General features: G+C 39.7%; 2 protein-coding genes across 2 annotated transcripts in view; one reads left to right on the top strand and one right to left on the bottom strand.

The window, feature by feature from the left end:
* The window catches only part of LOC101849172 (protein SSUH2 homolog), a 33,293-nt gene extending 29,323 nt beyond the window's left edge, over positions 1–3,970 (top strand). Inside the window, exons 10-12 of the mRNA XM_005089228.3 lie at positions 135–237; positions 2,390–2,494; positions 3,171–3,970. Coding sequence (XP_005089285.1) covers positions 135–237; positions 2,390–2,494; positions 3,171–3,317 — 355 coding nt within the window. The 3' untranslated portion in view covers positions 3,318–3,970. The remainder of the gene's footprint in view (positions 1–134; positions 238–2,389; positions 2,495–3,170) is intronic.
* Positions 3,971–10,396: 6,426 nt separating this feature from the next.
* Positions 10,397–21,955, bottom strand: part of LOC101848479 (inactive selenide, water dikinase-like protein) — a 19,661-nt gene continuing 8,102 nt past the window's right edge. The window contains exons 4-8 of the mRNA XM_005089224.3: positions 20,333–20,482; positions 19,385–19,497; positions 15,124–15,314; positions 14,487–14,699; positions 10,397–11,529 (exon numbers count right to left, since the gene is read on the bottom strand). Coding sequence (XP_005089281.1) covers positions 11,345–11,529; positions 14,487–14,699; positions 15,124–15,314; positions 19,385–19,497; positions 20,333–20,482 — 852 coding nt within the window. The 3' untranslated portion in view covers positions 10,397–11,344. The remainder of the gene's footprint in view (positions 11,530–14,486; positions 14,700–15,123; positions 15,315–19,384; positions 19,498–20,332; positions 20,483–21,955) is intronic.

The raw sequence follows: 21,955 nt of genomic DNA, 5'->3' as shown, positions 1-21,955 counted from the left end.
TTATTTTCTTATTTTGGCCTGAATACACACATATGTTATATATATTATGATACTGCTATGTTTTTTTTATTGTAGAGTACGGAAGGTGTCAGCTGATATATCTCTGTACTTTTATGATAATGTAATTATTCCAGGACAAATCACGTAGAAGATCACATAGTGGAGAGGACAGCGCTGCCCGATGAACTCATCAGGGGCGTCTCCGGGCAGATGGCCTTCGAGGAGACCCAGCCTCGGGTGAGAAGTGTCTCAATGACTTTACACAGAATAATTTCATTACTTTACGTTACACTTTTTCTTACATTAATGAACTTTTAGAAAGTATGTGTGGGCATATATTCATTATTTCACATGTTACAATAATCTTGTTTTTTTACATGTTACATTCTTTGTTATAAATATATTAACCCTTTCGTTGCTAGGGGGTATATGTGGTCCTTCTGTCAGCACTAATTTTCAGCTGGGCTCATTTCCCAGGACAGCAGCGTAATGTTTCAGTGTTAATGGACGTGTGGTCTAGATCTAGATCTAGCGTATTCATGACATATTTTGGACACCGGGTTGTCGATTGCCACTTTTCTCACTTTTCTTATTCCACATTTCTTCCATCTAACTCATAATTTCTAAGAACTTGTAAATTTATCTAAGTCAAAAAGTGAATATATTTTATTTTAAAAAGTCATTTCGATGTTTGCCTTTTACGAGAGCATGCGGCCACCTGCAAACCTAGATCTGTGTTTATTGATCGGTTTCAAGCCTAGCAGTAAAGTAATACTACAAATCTACGCAGCTCTTTTGGCTAAAACTCCATACAGAAGAATTAATGCCAGTGTAGGTAGGTCTTTACTCACAGGAGTTTTCTACTCGACTGACTGTGTAGGACAATAGGGTCAGGTGGTGTTTTTCATGTGAGCACTTCGCAGGTCCGTGTGAAGTCATGGTCATGTCAGCTGCTGTGTTGTGAGTTAATTGAGTGTTCGGAGAGTCACTACATGGCCCCCCACCAGCGCTGACATGACAGGAGGTTCTAGAACCGGGGAGGTGGTCTCACGATACGTCTTGAACGAGAGACCTGCCAGCCTGCTTGTTGTGGTTCCTGTAGAGTAACAGGAGCGGATTGTATAGCTTGGCTAGGCTAGGTTGAATTGTTAGTATTTGCGCTTGGATTCACAAGTGATGAAGACGGAAGTCACCCACATCTTGATGCCTAAGCAACTACTGGTTGCGACAGATCCACAAAAGCTGGTTTGAGTCGGTCGACAGAGATGTGTTCTGCGTGACCACTTTGATCGACAAGAAAGGTTTTGTCATGCTTTTCTAAAACCTTGTACAGACCAGTATACGGGCGCTGTAAGGGTTTTTGGTGAGTGTCGCAGCGGATTAACACGAATTTGGCTGTGTCTAGTGACGAGTGGATGTTGGAGGTAGGTGCACAGTGCAGTGATGTCACATTGGCTAGTTGTGACTGCATTTGGGATCGTAAGTTGGCGAGGCTGCGTGACTGGTCGAATGGTGAAGTGTCACTGGTAAAAAATTCACCCGGTACTCTGAGTGGTTCTCCATACACTAGCTCCATGACAGAAGTTCCCAGGTCTTCTTTTGGGGCAGTCCTCAAACCGAGCAGTACCTATCCCAGTTCATCGAGCGAGTTCGGGCTTTGGAGTCTTGCTTTGAGAGCACTCTTAAGGGACTGGTGGAATCACTCAATCTGTCCATTGGATTGAGGGTGATAGGCTGTTGTATGATGGTAGGCGCTCGGCCATCTCTCTCCACAAGGCAGAAGTAACCTGAGGGCCTCTGTCGGACGTGATGTCGATGGGGAAGCCAAAACGGGCGATCCAGTGATTGATTAGCGCACAGCCACTTTCTGTTGTTGAGGTGTCCTTGAGAGAGATAGCCTCTGGCCATTGTGTCGTTCTGTCAATGATTGTGAAGAGGTGAGTGAACCTCTGCGATGGGGGTAAAGGACCTACAAGATCGACATGAAAGTGACTGAACCTCTTTTCAGGCTCTGAAATCTTCTCGATGGGTGCCTTAGTATACTTTTGCACTTTGGAAACTTGGCAGTCCATACATTCCTTGGCCCACTTGGAGACTTCCTTCCATAGCCCATGCCAAACAAATCTCTGGGATATCAGGCAGCATGTAGCCTTCCTTCCTGGGTGCAGTTTTGTATTTTCTGATAAAAAGAATGTTTGATTTGTGATGTCACTAGTAAAAAGTCATTCATCATTTTACAGAATAGTTGTATTTTGATAAAAATGCAAGACATCTCCTTTTCACATCTTTCCTGTCTCACACGGAAATTTTTTTAAACTACAAACCATGTTCCCACATTGCATGTAGCCTCACATGAAGTATACATGTACTGTATATGTTCCTTGCTCAGGTCTGGCCTATCAACCACTTCCCAGAGCAAGAGATCAACTCAGCTTCTAACAATCTTGTCCACCAGCACAGCTCAAAATTCCCAAGCGAAAGAATGCTGATGCAGGTATATCGGTTTTGCTTAGCCAGAGATTTGAACCATAAGACAATAATTGACTTTCTGAAGTTAATTGGGGTTTATAATAGTTTAAAACATTTGTAAGAATAAAATGGGCATTTTAAAGCTGTAGTTCAGAAATAAGAGTAAGGACAGTTATAAAAAGAAGGAAGTCAGAGATGATACAAGTAAATACAGTTGAATCCGCTCAAACTTAAACCGAACGCAGTTAATCCGAAAACAGCAGTAAACCGAAAGAAAATAAAATCGGCAATTTTTTTTCTGCAGTTTGAGCAATCTCTCTGAACTGAAAACCTAGCTGAACCGAAGAAACTCCAAAGAAACATACACTTACAAGAGCAATGATGTGTTTTACCTGCATTAGAAGGCTCGCATCCCTTGCTGTGTGTAGTGGTTCTGTTTGCTATACTGCATAACTTACTGGATGAGGAGGTGGGGGGGGGGGGGGGGGGGAATGACAGGGTTACTATGTGCTAATGTTTATGAATATGAGCCATAAATAATGTAGAACATGCGATGAGTGCATGTTCCCCAATATGTCAAACCAGGTTGAATTGAGGAAGTGCTGAGACTTGAGTCAGCTGACAAATTTTGTACAAGTAAAAATACCTTAAGACAACAGCAGCACAACCTGTGACACTTGCTCTCTTTCTCCTCTATACAGCGTCATCGAGTGAGAATCGTTCCAGTCACCCAAGTATTCTACAAATACAAAGACGATCAAGACTCTTTCTTTGTGTATGGTTTCGAGCACAAAGTTCACGCTCCGGACTACCCAGCCCAGTGTTGCTGTGGCTGCAGCATACTGTAGGGCATAGAGGTTGTCATCTATCAACAGAGGGGGCACGTTAACCCTACCTGCTCCAAATGTCGATACATCAGTGCTCTCCTTTACACTTTTTGCTATGAACTGATAATTTGTGGTATGAAAAAGTTTGATAAATTGGATTATCCCATTGTCTTCAAGAACATAGAGCTGTCAGATGCTGCATAACCCTCTTCAAAGATGTTCTGCTCCTAAATGGAAGAAAGTAGAGCAAAAGAGATCAAGGGGAGAACCTGTGTGTTTATGAGTGTAGTATGGCAGGTGTGACTTGTTAATTTATTTTAATAACATCACTGAGTTTCCGTGCAGACACCACAACTGAATCCAGCAGAACATCGGTAGGACTAGTACTGGAACTGTTAACACTAAATTGTAAGATATTTCGTAACATAGAAATTGCAGTGGTGTGAAAATGTGGAACTCATTGTGAAAGGTGCAAGGCTGTTGGTGTCATGACATGATGGAATCGGACGCTCGTCAGTTTTTGGGCACATGGAGTAATTGATAATAATCTTGAAGCCCCTTCATTTGCCTTGCTTTTGATGAAAAACATTCCTATAAATGTTGTATAGATGTTGAGATAAAATTGGTGTTCAGCCCAAAACAACAACAACAAAAAAGATAAAAATTGCCAAAAAGGTGAAATTTTTTTTTTCTATTTCATTATTTTGACGAGTGCCTGATTTCACCACGATGCCGCACATTTGGTTTTATCAGTGATTTTGTCTTTCTCTCCAAGCAATGTATTTTTATTACATCATGTCCAGTCCACGCCGGCTTTAAGCACAGTCATCGGGAGAAAGCTGAAGCGTGCTTAATGCCAAAGTAGATATAATCCAGAGATTTTCATGTTGAAAATTTCCTGTGCTATTTCCCTTTGTAAGTAGATCTAGGCCTAATATAGTGGTCCTGCAAAAGTGTGCACTGTTATTTTTACCCGCCATGATAGTTTTCATTTGTTTCTTTGTTTGTTTTGTTTTGTGGTCGAATGGGAAATGAAAACTTAAATGAGACGGCCAGTCACGATACAGCACACATGGCCTACACACTGCCTGTGCTTACCACTGCACGCTGTACCACATTCATACCACCGCGTTCACCCCCCAAATACGGTCTTTGATCCCACCTCGTGCGTGATACCAAATCAGGATTATCGGATAGTGAGGGGCAATAAGGTGAAATCGCAGTCTGCCTCCTTTTCTCATCTCCCCGACTCTCTTTGTATTTTTTTTGTCTGTGTGTAGCATTGCCCTAGGCTAGAGATCCTATGACCACGCGTGCGGCTGTGTGCATCTCTCTGCCTTCCTCTCAGCGCATGTGTGTGTGTGTCCATCACTTACGCTGTTTTTGTTTCTCTTAACACACTCACTGCTGAGGTGTAGACTGTGTTCAAACTTCGATGGGTCTTCATAAAAGTATTGAGTGTCTTGTAAATAAAGCGTGCCTGAAGCCGAAGTTACCGTGCTTAAAGGCGTGTAATTTATATTGCAAAAATTCGGTAAGAGCCGTTTAGCGTGCCTGAGTCCGAAACGTGCTTTGTGCCGGGGTGCTTAAAGCCGACGTGGACTGTACCAGCATGAGTAATTTTTTTTTTTATGCTTAGTTCCCACTTGAGCGGAAAAAACTGATGAAAATAAGCGTGTGTCATCCCACAATTAAATCCTACTTTCAAAATACTCATTTAACTTATAATCACATACACATGTTGAGTTATAAGCTGTCTCTTTCAGAACTTTTGATTTTAGCATAAAAATAATATCATCAGTGTTATTCTACAAGGGCTTAAGTAATTTTTACAAGTTTTGAGAAAATAGAATAGAAGAAAAGAATAGTGCCCAAATCAGTACCATGACATAGTAGCTTGTTATTTTGCAGTTAAACTAGGAAAGAAATTAAATAATAAAACAGAACAGAAAAATATTGTAAGATGCTCCTTGGTGTCTTTATTTGAATAATCACTTTATCTGGAAAGTGACAGAAATTGATTTTGGCAATTGTGGAATGACGCTGATGTTTAAAACTTCAACAGAATACTACTACTGTACTGTAAGCACAAAAGTGTTGTAGTTGTCGTAAATGATTTCAACATGAGATACATGTACTGATACACTAGCTGTTTATGTGTGTCAAACTCAACTTTCTGTGTGATATGGGAAATGTCAAAACTGGAGAACATGTGACACTATTTCGATGGTTTAAAAAGATAAACTGAGCACATGCTGGTGGAAGTTCTTTAAAAAATATATCTTAATTTATCATAAGCTCATCACAAAATTACTCTCCTGAAATGGAAATTGGTCATAAAAGTCTCACACCTAAGTCCATTTGGTTGTACAAAGCGTTTAAGGATGGTAAGATTAAGTGTGTGGGTTTAACGCCCTTTTTAACACTCGTAGGTTGTTTAAGAGGAGGGACTTCAGAACTTGACACCTGTCTCAGATAGTATCGAGTCAAATGGGGCAAGAGCCTTGAAAACATCACAAAACGACCAGAGTTCAAGAAAGCTCAGTCTTGGATTTGTACAAAGGCCATCCGCTCCAAAGTCCAAAATGATACCAACTGAGATAACACACCCATTTGAAGGATGGGATGGGGAGACTTTTTGCGGTGTAGGTTTAGTTAGACAAAATTCAGCTACTCTTTAAAATGAAAAAGGGACCAAGTTTGCATGCCAGAGGAGAGTAGTTTTATTGTTTATTTTGTGTGGACCGTTGTTGATTTTTTCGAGACTGTTTTTTGCCAAAATGATTGTTCACATTCACCATTATAATATATTGTACTTTGTAATGCATTATTAATTTAAACCCTGATATGTTTGCTTAATACACCAATACATGTAAAACAAATTCCAAGAGGAGGCACTGTGTTTTGACTGCAGTATTCTTGCCTTAGAGTAAAACTAGAATATTTTGCTGATACTTATCAAAATATATGATGCTAAAGAACCCACATCTATTTAAATACATACCGGCCGGGTATGTATTATTACATATTAAGTGCATTAACATTTTTTTGTTAAGTAAAGCTTTTGTCTCATTATCACAAGTAAGTGCAAAGCTGTGTAGGTTACTGGTATGCGCTTTAGTTTCCATTAGACTGGCAGTAGTTTTTGCTTGTAGGCCTACTTTTAAATACTTACTACAGTACAGTTTCAACCTTTTTGCATCATATCACACATAATGTGTGGCGACTCTCTCAAGCGTTTGCTTCAAGTATGTGGGCTGTCATTAGCGCAACCCTTAATTAACCTGCCATGGATATCCAAGAGTCCAGACTATTTTATTTTTTGAGTAAAATTAAAAAGGCAGGATTATTTCTTTCTTTTTATCATTCTCTTTTGCTTTTGTGGCTACTATAACATTAACCTACAACAAGTTAGCCTTTTTTTAGAACAATATTCAACATCCTAAGTTGATGGTATCGGTAGATCTAGCTTTGCCTCTGTCTTGTCACATGATGGTGCTCTCGAGGAGAGAACATGAGTATCTTACAACCATCAAGTTCAAGGTTTTGAGAGGCTATTTTTTACTAATAGTTCTGATAATAAAATTAATTTTGATGAAGTGTTGGTTTTTTTGTGTGTTTTTTGTTCGTGCCCTGATTTTGAATGATAAAGTTGATACATGTACATGAATGATTACAATGAATCAGATTTATTTTTACAGCTCCCTTTTATTCATGCAAGTTTGGATCAGCGAGTCTTGTGCATAGATTAAGTGCAGATCTTGAATCTGAAATTGTGGCATTGGTTGTTTAGTGGTTAGGCTTCCGGACTAGAATTGTAAGGTTCAGGGATTCTAGCCTCAGGCCCGAAATTGTGTCCTTGGGAAAGGCACTTTACACTAATTTTACTCACTTCACTGAGGTGGGAATGACTTCCAGGCGATAGACAGCGGAAGATCTTGTCAGTATGTTACTATTTTTTTGTTAGTGATTTAGCACCTACCGTACATGTACTTATAAAATGGCAGCTTGCATTCATGAATTCTACCCAGGAAGTTGAGGTTGTTTCAGAAGGCTGTTGGAATGATTAGTTTTGCTGGGGGTAACAATATATATAGATTGTAAAGCACATAATATGTGTCACGACGCGGTGGCATCAGGTGCTTGTAAATATTTGGGCATGTGGAGTTGTTGGTATCGTCTTTTTTTTCGTTTGTCTAGCTTTCGATGAAAAAAATATCCTTTTATCTTGAATACAAGTTGAGATATTTACGATTGAAGGAGGTGAGGATCACCTGGTCTGAGAGGTAATATTAGCGAGAAAATGGTCGCCAAAGTTTAGTTATTTCCTAAGCTTGAGTGTCCGTGGAAACAGAAAATTTACACTTTTTTTACACCGTTAATTTGATGTTTTTCAGTAAAATCCACACAGAAATGTGTTCTTAAATAGACATGAATGGAAGGTGTTGAGCCAAAAAACAAAAATTCCATAAAAATTACCAAACTGGAAAAATGAGTTTCTTCACTTCCATTATTGTGACGACTGTCTGATTTCACCAAGCTGCCTAACATAAAATAGCTCGCTGTTCAGCGTGGATTAGCACTCTACAAATGCTGTCTATTAATTATTTATACATGTAATTATGGTTAGAATCTAGATTAAGATTGAATAATGCAAATGCAACTTCATCAAGCAATGATAGTGACAGGCCTCATGGTAGTGGTACATTGTACTAGTACTGTACATGTCGACAGAGGAAATTGGGGTATTATTTAGTAATGGAGTAAATGAGTAATGACGACATAGAACCTTAATGTGGAATATTACAGATTGCCTTTAAGTTAAGTTTAACTTTAGTTGATTTAGTTTCATGGTCTCATGTAGTTTGGGCTAACATTTTACATTAGGCTCTATATTTTTGTCCATCCTCTTGTACCTAACAGTAGTAACAGTTGTAACAGACATGAATTGCTCAGAACAAATTTTGTAAAAAAAAAAATTGTTTGAATTGTTATTGTTGATGCTTTACACTGTATCGTCTGTATCCCCCTCTTGACAAAATTAAGATAATTTGGGTGGCAGGTTGCTTCAAGCTTGTCTGTCAGAGCCGGCCATGGACTTCAAGGGATACAACATTCTTCAGGCAGACAGATGGAGATACTCAATAAAATAAACTTTCTGAGTGCTTTAGTTTTTTAAAGTTTTATTAAAGGTTTTATGGCGCTCGCAACTGCATAAGGTCATATGAGCGCCATTTCTGAGTGCAGCGGCACAGCGCCTTATTAATATTACTACAGTTGACTACGGATGAGTTGATGTAGTCATGGGAGGGGAAAAAAAGATAAACTCGTCGGTAATTCAACTTAACGATTGGGACCAGTACTGTAAAAAGAGGTGCTGGGATCTGAGAATAAGATCAACTTAACCCAAGATCAACTCAAGCAAGTTCAACTCAGTCACAAGCAGAGTTGACAATATAGTGAAAATCAGATTCAAGGAAAGGAGATGGAGTCCCCATTATTTTTCTTCTTTAAAATCAATAAAAATAACCCGGATTCAACTAACTCTTAAATCAGCAAGCTCGAATTCAACGAGGTCACTTCCAGGGTGAACAGCCCCTGCAGATGTTGCTTCGCTCATTTTTCTCCCACAACGAACTAGATCTTTTCCCAGAAACCATCCATTGCACCTACATCGTGAACCATTATTCACGTAGCCGATTGCATGCGACCAATCAGCGGCCTTCTTTTTCATACTAACACATGCGTTGTTGGCACGAGCATGTGTTTACTCTAGCTTGCGTCGGGGTCAGATGGGCACCACTTGTTACTTCTCTTTACACATAACTTGCTCAGTGCGAGTAATTATCTATACAAAACCTCATGTTTGCTATGACGAACTCTCGGATTCAACGAGATTTTAGGTCAGGCCTGGCGACCTCGTTGAATCTGAGTTCCACTGTATTACACCAGAGACCAGTATAGTAAATGCACCTTTTTTTATGTCTATTTACCCCCAAATACATGTACTTTCGTCTCCTGAGAACTCTCAGGGCCAGAACAGAGCTTACTGAGGGAATGCACACACATACTTATGGACGGAGGGTGGGGCACAATTTGAAAAGGTTAACCCTATCCGTACGTTGTGTTTTACTATCGTATCCATATGACGTGGGGAACTCTGTGCCACCACTTTCCAAAGAGGAAATTAACTCATTATACAAATTATTGTTATGAAGTCACAGAGCTAATTACATGTAACTTATTGTAACACCTCTGTCAATGAGGGCTGTCCAAATGCTTGAATCAGTAGTATTGTATGGGAAGGAGCACACCAGTTGGTGGGACAGAATGAGTGAAACGGGAAGGAGGAACATCTTTAACACTTTGCCTTCACAAAGCTCATATAGAGTAAAAACCCTTGCCATCAAAGGCAAAGACATTTTGGGGGAAATCCAAAGAAACTGGGCGGTAAACATTGCCGATCGGCGAGATGTGACGGCAAAGTGTTAAAATGCTCTGTGAAAATGATTTAAATAGATGACGTGTAAAATGTCTGTTAATACCAGCACCAGTGAGTAATCCAAAAGGTCAGGACAAATGAAATGTATAAGCCCACCTCTGATATGACTTTGCAAAATTTCCCAATTACAGACCAAGTAAGTCTAACAATATAAAAATCTAGGCAAACGGCTATAATTAGGTGGAGATCACTGCAAATGAACCCTTGGGATTCTCATAAGTCTTAGTGTTTTACGGCACTAGCAACATAATAAGGTCGTATAAATGCCGAAGATTAGAGGTGTTACAAGAGAGTAACAAACACAAAAAAGGAGGGAAGATAAAGACGATAGACGTTTGATAGGAAAGAAGAAGCAAACCACACTAGAGCACCCACCAAACAACCACACATTCTCATAAGACCTAGTCACAGTATAGAACTTCTGTCTTTACATTCTATCAGATACCTCAGCACATGTAGGCCTACTTGTATCGTACTGAAATATTTCCACAAAAACACTTTGAATGCGAACCCAAATTCTGGCAATTTAAAAGTCACATTTTGACTGAATGGAATACAAAAACAAACATGAAGGAAAAGAAAAAAATCACAACATCAGTTCAAGTTTTTTTAAATTTATTGAATTCCAACCGATAGTGTGATGAAGTGCTGATGAGATGGGGAGGACAAAACAAACATCGAAAGCATGAACTGTCAGACAAAGCCACAATATTAAGGTCTAGTGCTTTCAGTGGAGACACATCAAACCAATAAGCGACCACACTAGGACAGGGGTCTTTAACCTATTCAGTTTCATAGAGAAAGAATTAGACCACCTCTCAAAATAAAGGGCTTTGACCTAACGCTTCCTTGCCAGTGCAGCGCGTGTGTACTTGCTCAGGGCACACATGTGGCTCTGGTCAGGAATGATGAAGCGGTACTTTTTTCTCACTATCAATTTGTATCATGATTGGGAGTTTTATTGAATTCTGTTTAAAAATCAATGAACGATTCTTTTACTTGAGGGAAGTACACTGTAGCTTGAAAGCTGGGATAAACAATATGGGTTATGATAAAAGAACCATTCTTTTATTAGCAGAAAAGTAAGTGGCTTATGAAATGGGCTCTATCATTGCTTTACAAGAAAGCAGCATGAGACTGCATCATTGCAGAAAGAAAAAGAGCATTACAAAAGCTACTTATTATTGGTAGAAACAGAACTTTTATGACACAAAATTGAGATCTAAAAACAGGGCCACAGCCTCTGTGTCATGAGCTATTCGTACTACCAGTTACAGAATCCCCTTCCTGTAAATGTTAAAAACCCAGAAGCCAAAGAGAAATATTTTCATAGATTCCATCTCCATAATATCCTTTCCACCTAACAAAGCAACGATGAATAAAGCAAGCAGTGTGAACACACAAGTGGATGACATGCTGGATACATAAAATGAACGGACTGGCCAACAGTGCTAAAACTTTTGGATGGATGATGCTCATACAAAGTAATGACTGGTTGCTTTATAAAAAGAAAGATAAAAAGAATGGCTCGGCTTGCACTGCTAGTCTACCACAATTCCCCATCTCGGTCTTTGGCTGGGACTTCGATGACACGAGGCTTGTCTATGATGCGGGCTGTGCGATTGCCTTTCTCCACAATGCCTATGATCCAGGACTGATAGCCTTCCTGTTTCTCAATGTCCTTGCAGAAGGCGGCTGCTTGTTCCCTTGGGAGGGCGACCAACAAACCACCTGGGAAAAAAAGTACAGGGGGTTATGTTATGAACATTTTTGGGTCTTTTTTTTCATCGCTGAAGACTCTTTGAGCTCACAGAAACTCCCTCCAAAGAAATATGTTCACACACACAGAAAAAACTTTTTTTTTCCTATAGCACCTACCACCTTTAGCTTTTGACACAATGAAGCTCATGTCATAAACAATCCTACTGTTACAGTACCGTGGAGATCCCCTAAAATCAAAAATGTTTAAATCTGAAAGAAAACACAATCCCCAATTTTTTTGTCTCTGTAAGAAAACTATTAATTGGTTGACAAAAAGGGAAGGTGAAAGTGAAAGCAGATGACAGAAAATGATTACAGAGCAGGAAAAGAGGCGAAGGAGAACTAGAACATTTTTAGAGAATAAAAAAAATTTCTGTCCCTGTCAGGTTACAAACCTGTGACCTATTGAAATAGAAAATACAAAGGGAATTCAGAGGGCTATGTTGTCTAACTTTTCACTAGCGACCCTCAAGTAATGCAAATGATCAAGTCTTCAGTGCTTTAACTCATTCGCTACGTCTTATTTTTGGCCTGTGGGCGAATTTTTTTCGGGAGGGCGAAATGAGATGATGACTAGTGTGCAGTTAAAAGGTCTTTGGGGTCACAAATTCAAATAAATAACATATTATACACCGAAATTTAAAGTATGATTCGTAGAATACATCAGTATTTATTTTTTAAAAATATTTTTCAACTTATGGTTCCTGTAAGAGGTGATAAGATTATGCGGATAAAATTTGAAAATAAAAAGCTTACCGTAGTGAAGTCACTTAATCAGCGCCGGCGTAGCGAATGAGTTAAGAGTGAAACAGGAAAGAGATAGGAGAATGCATTATGTGTCACGATGCGGTGGAATCAGGCACTTGTCAATTTTTGGACATGTGGAGTTATTGGTATCATGTTAAAGCTTGTTCATTTGTCTTGCTTTCGGTGAAAAAAACTCGACTGAAGGAGGGGGGGGTGGCCTGGTTTCAGAGGTAAAATTAGCGAGAAAACGGCCGCCAAAGTTTTTAAAAATAACTTTTAAAACATTTTTAGTAAGGTTTTGCAGCCCCCACCACTGCATAAGATCATATGAGCGCCAAGGGGTGGATGTCAACAGAGATTCAGAGAAGTCCCAATAGAGAATCAGGCTTACTCTGCTCACCTCTCTAGCCCTAACAGTACAAAATCTGCTTCGACTATAAAGGCACCCCGGAAATAGCAGCTCACAATAGAGTGACAAACATACAAAAAAAGAAGAGGAAAAATGACAATAGTAAAGAGAGGAAAGAAAAAGCAGCAGTTCTCCCATTTGTTCCGGCACAGTACGAGCATGACATTGATAAATCAGCCCATTCACAAATCCACTGCGCATAAGTACATGTTAATATTCCCCCTTTGGGAATGGCCAAAAGACACTTCAGTCAGTAACACTGCCCTGTTAGGGGAAGCCGCCAAACTATGTCGACTTTCAAAGCTAAAGAATCCTTAGAAACTGCAAAAGTACATTTTTTGTGTCTTAAATCAACATTTTTCAGTAAAATACAGAAGATGTTTTTGAATGGACCTTAACTCACTCACTGCCATGCCCGAACCCTGTTGAGTGATCCGCGTAGACCGCTACCTGCCAAACCCGAAACCTGTCGGTTGCATTTTTACTATTTTTCAAACATTCCCCGGCGTGTTTCGGGCTTGGCAGTCAGAAGTAGGCGACATAAGCCAGTTTAGTTTCGATTCCGCATTGTTGCAGTAACTTCTCTTGAATAAGTTACTTAAAAATTAAACTTTTTCGAACTCATCCGAAACGAACTAAAAACTACTAACGCTCAGTTACAATGGCGACAGCGTCTCAATGAGGTTGGAACATTTGAATTGAAGGACCATTTTGTCAATAAAGGGTCAGATTTAGATATTTTTGCAGACATGATAGTGAAGATGAGCCATCATACAGAGTTGATAATGAGTATAGGGAAGGAAAGGCTGAGAGCGAGAGAGATGGGCCGGACACCCTGATTGAACTAGTTTAGTACTGTTAAAATGAGTTTTTTTTAATGTTTGTATTCACGGGAGGTGGGTTCCTTCCCCTTGCTTAGGGTTTGGGGGTAGACTTCCCATACAGACCATTAGGGTGCATTATATATTAAATATATTAAAAGCAAGACGTGAAATTCAAAATGACATCCTGATCACGAGTATTGCGTGAGGCTAATCACTTCAGTATCATCAAGATGATAATCCAGTTGAGAAGAAAGCAAGACGGTCGCAAAAAAAAAAAAAAAAAAAAAAAAAAACCTCCACAAAAAAGAACAAAAAGGCAGGGATAAAGGAAATGCCATTTACAGGGCACGACAAAAAGCCCATTTCATGAAAGCTAGGATAAAACTGATTACAAATGAGGCCTTGTCCAGAAATGCCCAGTCTATGAAGGTTTGTGGCTAAGAAGATGGCAAAGTCCCCATCCAACTAGATAGCGTAAACACGGCATCGCGAGCACTCGCGGCCTTCCGACGCATGGTATCAGTGAAATCGGGGCAATTCCGATCGCTGTTTCTTTGCTCTTTCGCTATAAAACACCAAAAGCCGTACACCTTGTAAAAGTTCAGCTTTTCCTCGTTACAATGGTGTAAGTTGTTTTTATGTCCGATTAGTAGGAGCTGGAGAATCGCCGACGAAAGCAAAGCCCCTCCCTTAAAATTTGACTGAGAGGTTAAAGAATGGTACCAAAATGCTCAGTGGATATAGGCCTTTCAAATGGAACTGATAAATTTGGCATACAGCTACTTTGAAAATTTAGTTTCTGGTACCTAATCCAACCCTTGTGCTATACATGACCAATAGCTGAATAAATTTTCAGTGCACTGCCAGGCAGCCTCTAGCACTTGGAAGGACTACATCAACTTGTGATCCTCAAAAACGCTGACAATTTAAATGGTTGTTTTACTGACCCGAAGTTTCTGCTGATGTCCCTTGCAAAAGACCGAACAGGTTGCCGCATGCTTTGCTGATGGCGGCCATTTTGGCAATGACGGGTAAGTTGTGAATGACGAAGCCGACCTCGTTTTTCTGCACCTTGGCCAGGTTGTTTGCATGGCCAAGGAGTCCAAAGCCAGTGACATCAGTGGCTCCGTGGGCATTGTATTTGTGCATCAGCCTTGCAGCTGTCAAAAAAAATATTTGCAACAGCATTGTAATCCAGCCATTGGCCCAGAGCTCAGAAGTGGTACACATTATTATATTTGAAGCCTGTAATAATGGTGGTTTGACCTAATTCAAAAAATTGAAAAGCAAACCAATAGTTGCGAATGTATAAAAATTACAATAAATGTGTTGTGCCTCTTGCACATTTCTGAAATCTAGATTCTTTAAGTTAAAAGGCCAAAGTGACTTCCCAGCTTAGTAATCATTTCTCCTTAAAACATGGCCACTTCTTTTAAACATAATAGTTCAATTCCTTCAGTAGGGACCTACCCACAATTGAGTTGAGTGGCAGCATGACAACTGTCAAATTTCATCACAAACAAAGGACATCATCAGAGCGACCTAAAACAAAGTAACCCCCCTCATCTCATTTCCCCTTCTCACCTGTCCTGTTAAGCCTTGCCATGCTGAACATTGCTCGCTGGTATGCTTTACGCACATCATCCTCCGACACAACCAGCTTGATGCGATTCCACCTCTCGGGTTGGTCCAGCCACTGGTAGGCATTCACGGCCACCTGGGTACCCAGGGGCTTGGTCAGTACCAGGACATCTCCCACCACAGCGTTGTCAGGCCTGGGGAAATAAAACAAATACAAATCACGTCCTAAGTGGTTACAAAGAACATAAGAATTTTAAATTTTACTTTTCTCTTTTACAGTATAAACGTGAGTTAACGAGAAGCATGTCAAAATGACAACAGCCATTGACACAATTTGTACTGTGCATAGGTTTCCAGTGCTCACAATTCGCTTTTGTTTGGTGGGTTTTTTTAATCGTGCTCGAAACTCATAAGGGGTATATATATATATATATATATATGAGCGCACGGGACACATTAAAAATAGAGCTCACAATTCATTCACACATGACTCCACGGGCATTCCTTCTTTGGAAAAAAAATCAAACAATACATTTTTTCGCAGTGGCTTTCCTTGAAAAAAGAAAGGAGGGAGAGCACTAAAGAAAATCTAACACTCAAGTCAAGATCATTTTAGTGCTTATTTTTTAAATTTTATTATAGTAGAGGGTTTTACGGCACTCGCAACTGCAAAGGTCATATGAGCGCCAAGGGGTGGGTGTCAACAGAGAAGTCTTTACAGGGAATCAGACCCACTCTGCCCACCTCTCTAGCTTCAACAGCACAAGGTCTGCTTTAACTATCAAGGCACCCCGGAAATAGCAGGTCACAAGAGAGTGACAAACATACAAAAGAAGTAGAGGAAAGTGACAATAGTAAGGATTAGGAAAGAAAAAGCAGCAGTTCCCTGTTGTAGATCAGGTACAGTTATGAGCATGACTTGAATCAGCCCATTTTTTACTGCACTTGAACGAGAAATGTTGCCCCTTTGGGAATGGCCTAAAGACACTACAGTCAGTGGCACTGCCACGGGGGTAGTGCTTATTTGAATCATAGGTCAGTTAGTTTGAATACAATGAACAATGGCAAAGTGACCCTACACAGTTGAGAGGTGTTGAATGGGATTATTATGGATATGGCTGTCAGTAAAGAAGAAGACATTGAAAATAGTGCTGATTCTGATTATATTTACTAGCAACGCCAATTGGCCTTCCGCGCGCTGTGAAATTTTGGTCCCCATTTGTGAGTGAATTTTTGGAACAAGTTGAAACGAAAGTGACTAACTTTCTCAAATTTATTCGGCTCTATTTCAGGACCAAAGGGAATGAAACTTGGCAAGCAATCAGAAAATAGGGCAAAACTAAAGATATGCGGACGTTGAAAGTTTGAACACATAAAGTAACTTCTGTTTCGGAAACACATTCGTATCGGGTGTTCCTTAAACTATTAGGAGCATGCTTTTTATTTTTGAGAAGGTAATAGATCTTTTTTTTGTCCCGTGTCCTGATTTTGGTGCCCTTATTCCTTGGTTACGTAAAAATGTACTGACATGGTGCAAAATGTTATGTTTTCTAGCAAAACGAAACAAGAAAAAGGGGAATTGTTAGGTCGGTGATGATGATGATGATGATGAAGGTAATAGATCTATCTTCCTCTATAGAGTCCTTAAATTTAAACGTTCTGTGTCAAGTAGTGGTATAGAATTTATCATAAATGTACCACTACCCCCCCCCCCCCTGTCCAAAGCGGCTTTGCACGGAGACCGGCCATTTTCCCCTCACTCCCTTGACAAATGTATGTGACCTACAAATCCCTGCATTTTTCCAAGCCCGTTCATTGGTCACTAGAAATAGGGCAATGGCGGGCGTGCACATCTGGTTGTTTTTCTCTGTTTCCCTGTAACATTGCAATGGGGGTATTCCGAGGTCAGCTTATCTCACCTCGGGTGTTCGCGTCTCGAAAGGGAAAGTTTTAATTGAACGGCATGTTTGAATTGAATTATTTTTTTATGGTGGTCATGGTCTAAAGTCATCAAAGAAAGCTTTGCCATGGTTTTTTTTTTTTTTTTATAGTAGAGTGTTTTACGGCGCTCGCAACTGCATAGGTCATATGAGCGCGCGGGACACACCTAATATTTTCAGTTGGTAGGAAATTTTGAATTTTGCCCGGGTGGCGGCCGAAGCCTACTCTTATCGATTTTAGACCACCAAGGGATCTTTAACGTGCGCAACTTGCACACGGGCCCTCCGAGATTTTTCGCCCTTGTCCGAGAAGGCTAGGTGTAGATCTTTCCTACCAGAAGATCAGGGGTGTGGCTGAAAGACTGCAGTAAGAAGAAGCGAAGGAGTAGCAGTAGAAAGGCTACAGAAAGAATCAGGAGCCCAGAGGAAGGGGCAAAGGAGGTGACGGGGTGAGGGCAGAAAGTGGAGACGAAAGCAGACGACAGAACATTGCTAGAGAGTAGGAAATGAGGTGAAAGGAGACAAATTCAGAGAAGAAAATTTTTCGGTCGCTACCCGGATTCGAACCCGGGACCTTTTGAGTGAGAGGCCAACACCTTAACCTCTAGGCCACGAGAGCCCCCTTGCCATGGTTAAGTCACGCTGCAAACCATGTTGTCCTCCCGACACTTAGTTACATTCAGGCTTAATCTTATACAAAAAAACTAAAGTTGTCTTAGTCTAATACTTTAATTTGTATGATTTAAAAAAAAATTGGCATGAACTTGACTTTCCGAAAAATTCCCAGAGACGTGACAGGTAGAACGAAATTCACAACAAATATAAAAATAAATGTTCTGTCTTGATTTGTATGCATGTGAGAGTGTTTGGTGGTGAAAATATAAAAGCTGGGCTGTGCGTTGATTCAGACCCATACACTGAATTACATGAGACATGTAGGGCACGGCGTGATTTCACTGCGCCAACAACAGCACCAGTACTAGTGCTAGATCTAGCCCTAAAACTACGACTCGGGCCGTGTTCGGGTACATATCCAGGGTCCTAACTGTCAGACACATCATATTCTGAGACACAAGAACCAGTAAAACAAACTGAAGTATCAAAAACAGCAAAATTATATGATTCTTGTTCATGCGCTTTTTCGACCGTTACTACGATGAGACTGTCAAATTACTATCTTTATAGAAAAAACACAGCGCGAGTTCAGGTCAGTTCAACCCCAGTTGGGGTGACTGTCCTTCACCATCAATAACTTAAAAGTTAAGCGTTTTACGGCGCTAGCAACTGCATAAGGTCAAATGAGCGCACCAGACACATTAAACATTTTCAGTTTGTAGGAAATTTTGAATTTTGCCCGGATGGCGGCGGAAGCCTACTCTTATCAATTTTAGACCACAAAGGGATCTTTAAAGGGTGCAACTTGCACACGGGACCTCCCAGATTTTCACCCTTGTCAATTTGCAATATATACACCAAAATTTTAATATAACAAAGAAAAAAAACCCCTACGTAATGGTGAGTAAATCTGACTGCAGAAATGATTCTCCTCCCCAAAAATACATTGGGAAGCCAAATTTCTTTCCAACACTCCAATTAATTACTGAGATGTCTTAGATTTTCTAATAGAGTCTGTTGTTACGTGGTCCACTTCTTAGGAGTATTTTCCTATACATCGTCGCCTGAATCATGTACTATCATAACTGACAAAAATGGGGTTTCGAGCTACAGTGGTTTAAAGTTTTGCGCAATTTTTCTAACCCTTTTGTGAATGAACGGAACATAATATCTTATTGATTTTTGGTTTGTATATAGACTATGCTATATTTTCTGTCACTGCTTCAGAAAATCAATTTAATTGCTTACTTAGTGAAATAATGACTAAACATACAGTAATTTTTAGAACATATTGAACTCTGGGGGTATACCACTATGCCGGGGCCCTCCCTTAGTACGAAATCAAAAATTGACATACCTCACTAAATAAATGGGTCATAAAATCAAAACAAGAGAACATATTTTGACAGTTCTTCGTCTAATAAATGAACTCCGGGTTAAAGAGTCCTGTTTTTAGTATTTGCAGAAAAGTAATTTGATGTCTCAGTTGTCATAAAGGAATGTCCCTAAGCTGCTGCCAGCAGCTCACTGACACAGCGGTTCCGACTGTGAGATGCTGGGAACGGCTTGCCAGAGATAAGGAGAAAATATTGTAAGTCACATTTTATACCCATCCTTAATAATACAATGGGACAGAGTTGGAGAAGTTAAGTGGCTTATGATAGTATTATGCTTGTAACCCCCCCCCCCCCGAAAAACTGCACACTCACATGATGTACTCATTAGACTGACACACTGAGGTTGCCACACCGCCGATGGTCATCCATGGATTAATCACTGTTTGGCCACCAGTTACTTGAGTTCCGGCTTCTTCTGCTGCATCCTATAAATAGTTGGTCCACACACAGAGTGACGAACACAGAGAAAAGACATTCAAAGGTGAAAAAATGAAATCATGCTGAAGCCCATTATTTTTCTTACTTGAGCTACATAAAATGTAGAACTTGTGCTGCTCCAGACATTCCTGTATATAATGGACGAAAGCATCAAATTCCAGAACACTAAAAATAAAATCTCAAGATAGCAGTTAGTTGCATAACTGTACCTCAATTATCTCTAGATTACTGGCCACAAGAAAAACCTCTTATCTGTACCGACTCCCAGAAGGAAATTCCAAAAGGAACACACAATCCATGATAATCTGTAGATCTAGCTGCCAACTTCTCAAAACAACCCCCCCCCCCCCCCCAGATGTCCATATTGCGGGTCAAAACAGTAGGCACTGGCCAATTAACCACTCCTCCAAAAGCGATACACATATTTTTTTGCATTCAATAAACTTGTGCTAAAAAGTTAACGCTGGTAAAGAACCCTGCAATAGATTAATGGGCCTCCGTCTCAGTATTTGCCACTTTGATCTTGAAAGTTCATTACTTTTCAGTAACATTCGCTTGTCCATGAGGAGCAACACTAAAAAAAAGAAACTATGTGCTTTGCGACATGGAAAAAGACGTCTATACTTAGACCTTAGACCTTCAAAAACGTATAAGTACATTTTTTACTTACTCGTTAGCAGCTATGATAATCTATGGAAACAACATTTACCCAGTCATGTTAAATCTCTATTCAATAGAATGTATGTCAACCATTTAACTGAAAAATAAAATGAAACTAATTTTCCTAAAGAAAAAAAAGAAAAAAGTCTCTGATAAAAATGCCTTGAATCCACGCATGATGATGGGAATGATGACATCGCGCTCCTTGTCCGTCATTTTGTTGCTGCAGCTCAGCAACATCAGCATGTTGTCGCAGTCTGTGACACCCATGGCAAACAGATCACTCAGGACGTTTGCACATGTGATCTTTCCCTGAGCAATTAAGAGGAACACATAGATTACTTCAGGAAAAGGAGCGCACAGATAGATCTTTGAGGACTTAACCTTATAAGGTCCATCTTTCCCCTTGAAGGCAAAAAGAACACAAGAGCAAGGCAGTCTGAGTCTCTTTTGTTCCAACTGTCCAACTTTTGGGGCCCGAACAGTGGTTGAGGACGGACCTTCAAATCCCTACATCCATGGGCACGGGACAATACCATGAGATTTAATTTAAAGCATTTTCGTAACTTTCATTATTGCATTCATGAAGTAAGGCTAAACAGGTGACACCACATCTTCAGTTATCTATCCTACAGACTTCAGAGAGAGCACAGAAAGCGAGAAAGACTCCAAACCCATCTTTCCTTTCAAACCTCAATTTCTATTAACAACTTTATAATAGACACACAAATTAGGCAATTAAGGACATAATAAAAGTAGTTAAGCTAGCATCTGCGTTTGTCGCGGCTGCTATTTTTGGCATATTTTGGTCCGCGAATTGCGATTTCTGCATATTTCAACAAAAAAAGCTACTTCGTAACAATATTAGACATGTATTTTGATAATTTTAAGGTGTCCCTGTATAGATAATCAATATTTTCCTGCGAAGAATGTAGGTACATTACATTGCTGTTTGTCTTTTATTTTTTCCTTTGTTGTGTTTTAATTGTTCTGATGTGCTGTTTTTCTATTTTCAATATATACAGCACAATGTCATTTAAGGTGATGTTGTTCCTACATTTAAAAAAATATAAATGTGTTATAATTATGTTAGAGCGTGTCTCCACCAAAAACTGAATATTGGCCCTTATGTGTGGTTCCATAATATTTACATGTTAAAATAAAAATATCCTGTACTTTTTTTAAAATTACACTCATTTAGGGTTTAAAAAACGGCCAATCTTTGGATAGGTGGACACACGCCCTTATTCGTTAATTTTCGTTGTTTATGTGCTATTCTAGTTTTGATTTCATTCAGTTGTGAAACTTGTATTTTTCATGTTTTTACACTCTGTGTGGATACAAATGATATTCTGGATGCTTAAAACAGAGCCCAAGAAATTCTGGTGCTTTAGATTAAGTTACCTCTATCAAAACTTTGCTATATACGACATTATCACAGAGAGATGAAAGCTTGAAAAATAATGGAAACTTTTGCCATTTTTGAGTCAACTTTTGGACAAAAAAATGGCAACAAACGCAGATGCTAGGTTAAGTACAGTTGAACATGTGTTAAAAAAACGGCCATCCTTTGTCAAGGAGAAATGTGGCCGTATAACACTGGTGGTTATCTTAGGCTGGACAGGACTGATCAAAACGAAGAAAGCAAACTGAAACCATTCCCTTCTAAGATCCAAACTGGGGCTGATTTCAGGTTTAGGACTGCTTTAGGGTGAATTCAAAAGGGTTTTGGGGTTGTTGTTTTTTTTAAAGGGTTGTGTGTGTGTGTGTGTGTGTGTGTGTGTG

The sequence above is a fragment of the Aplysia californica genome, unplaced genomic scaffold (genome assembly GCF_000002075.1).
Source record: "Aplysia californica isolate F4 #8 unplaced genomic scaffold, AplCal3.0 scaffold00004, whole genome shotgun sequence".
Classification (NCBI taxonomy): Eukaryota; Metazoa; Mollusca; class Gastropoda; order Aplysiida; family Aplysiidae; genus Aplysia; species Aplysia californica.
This window is presented reverse-complemented; position numbering and strand designations above follow the sequence as displayed.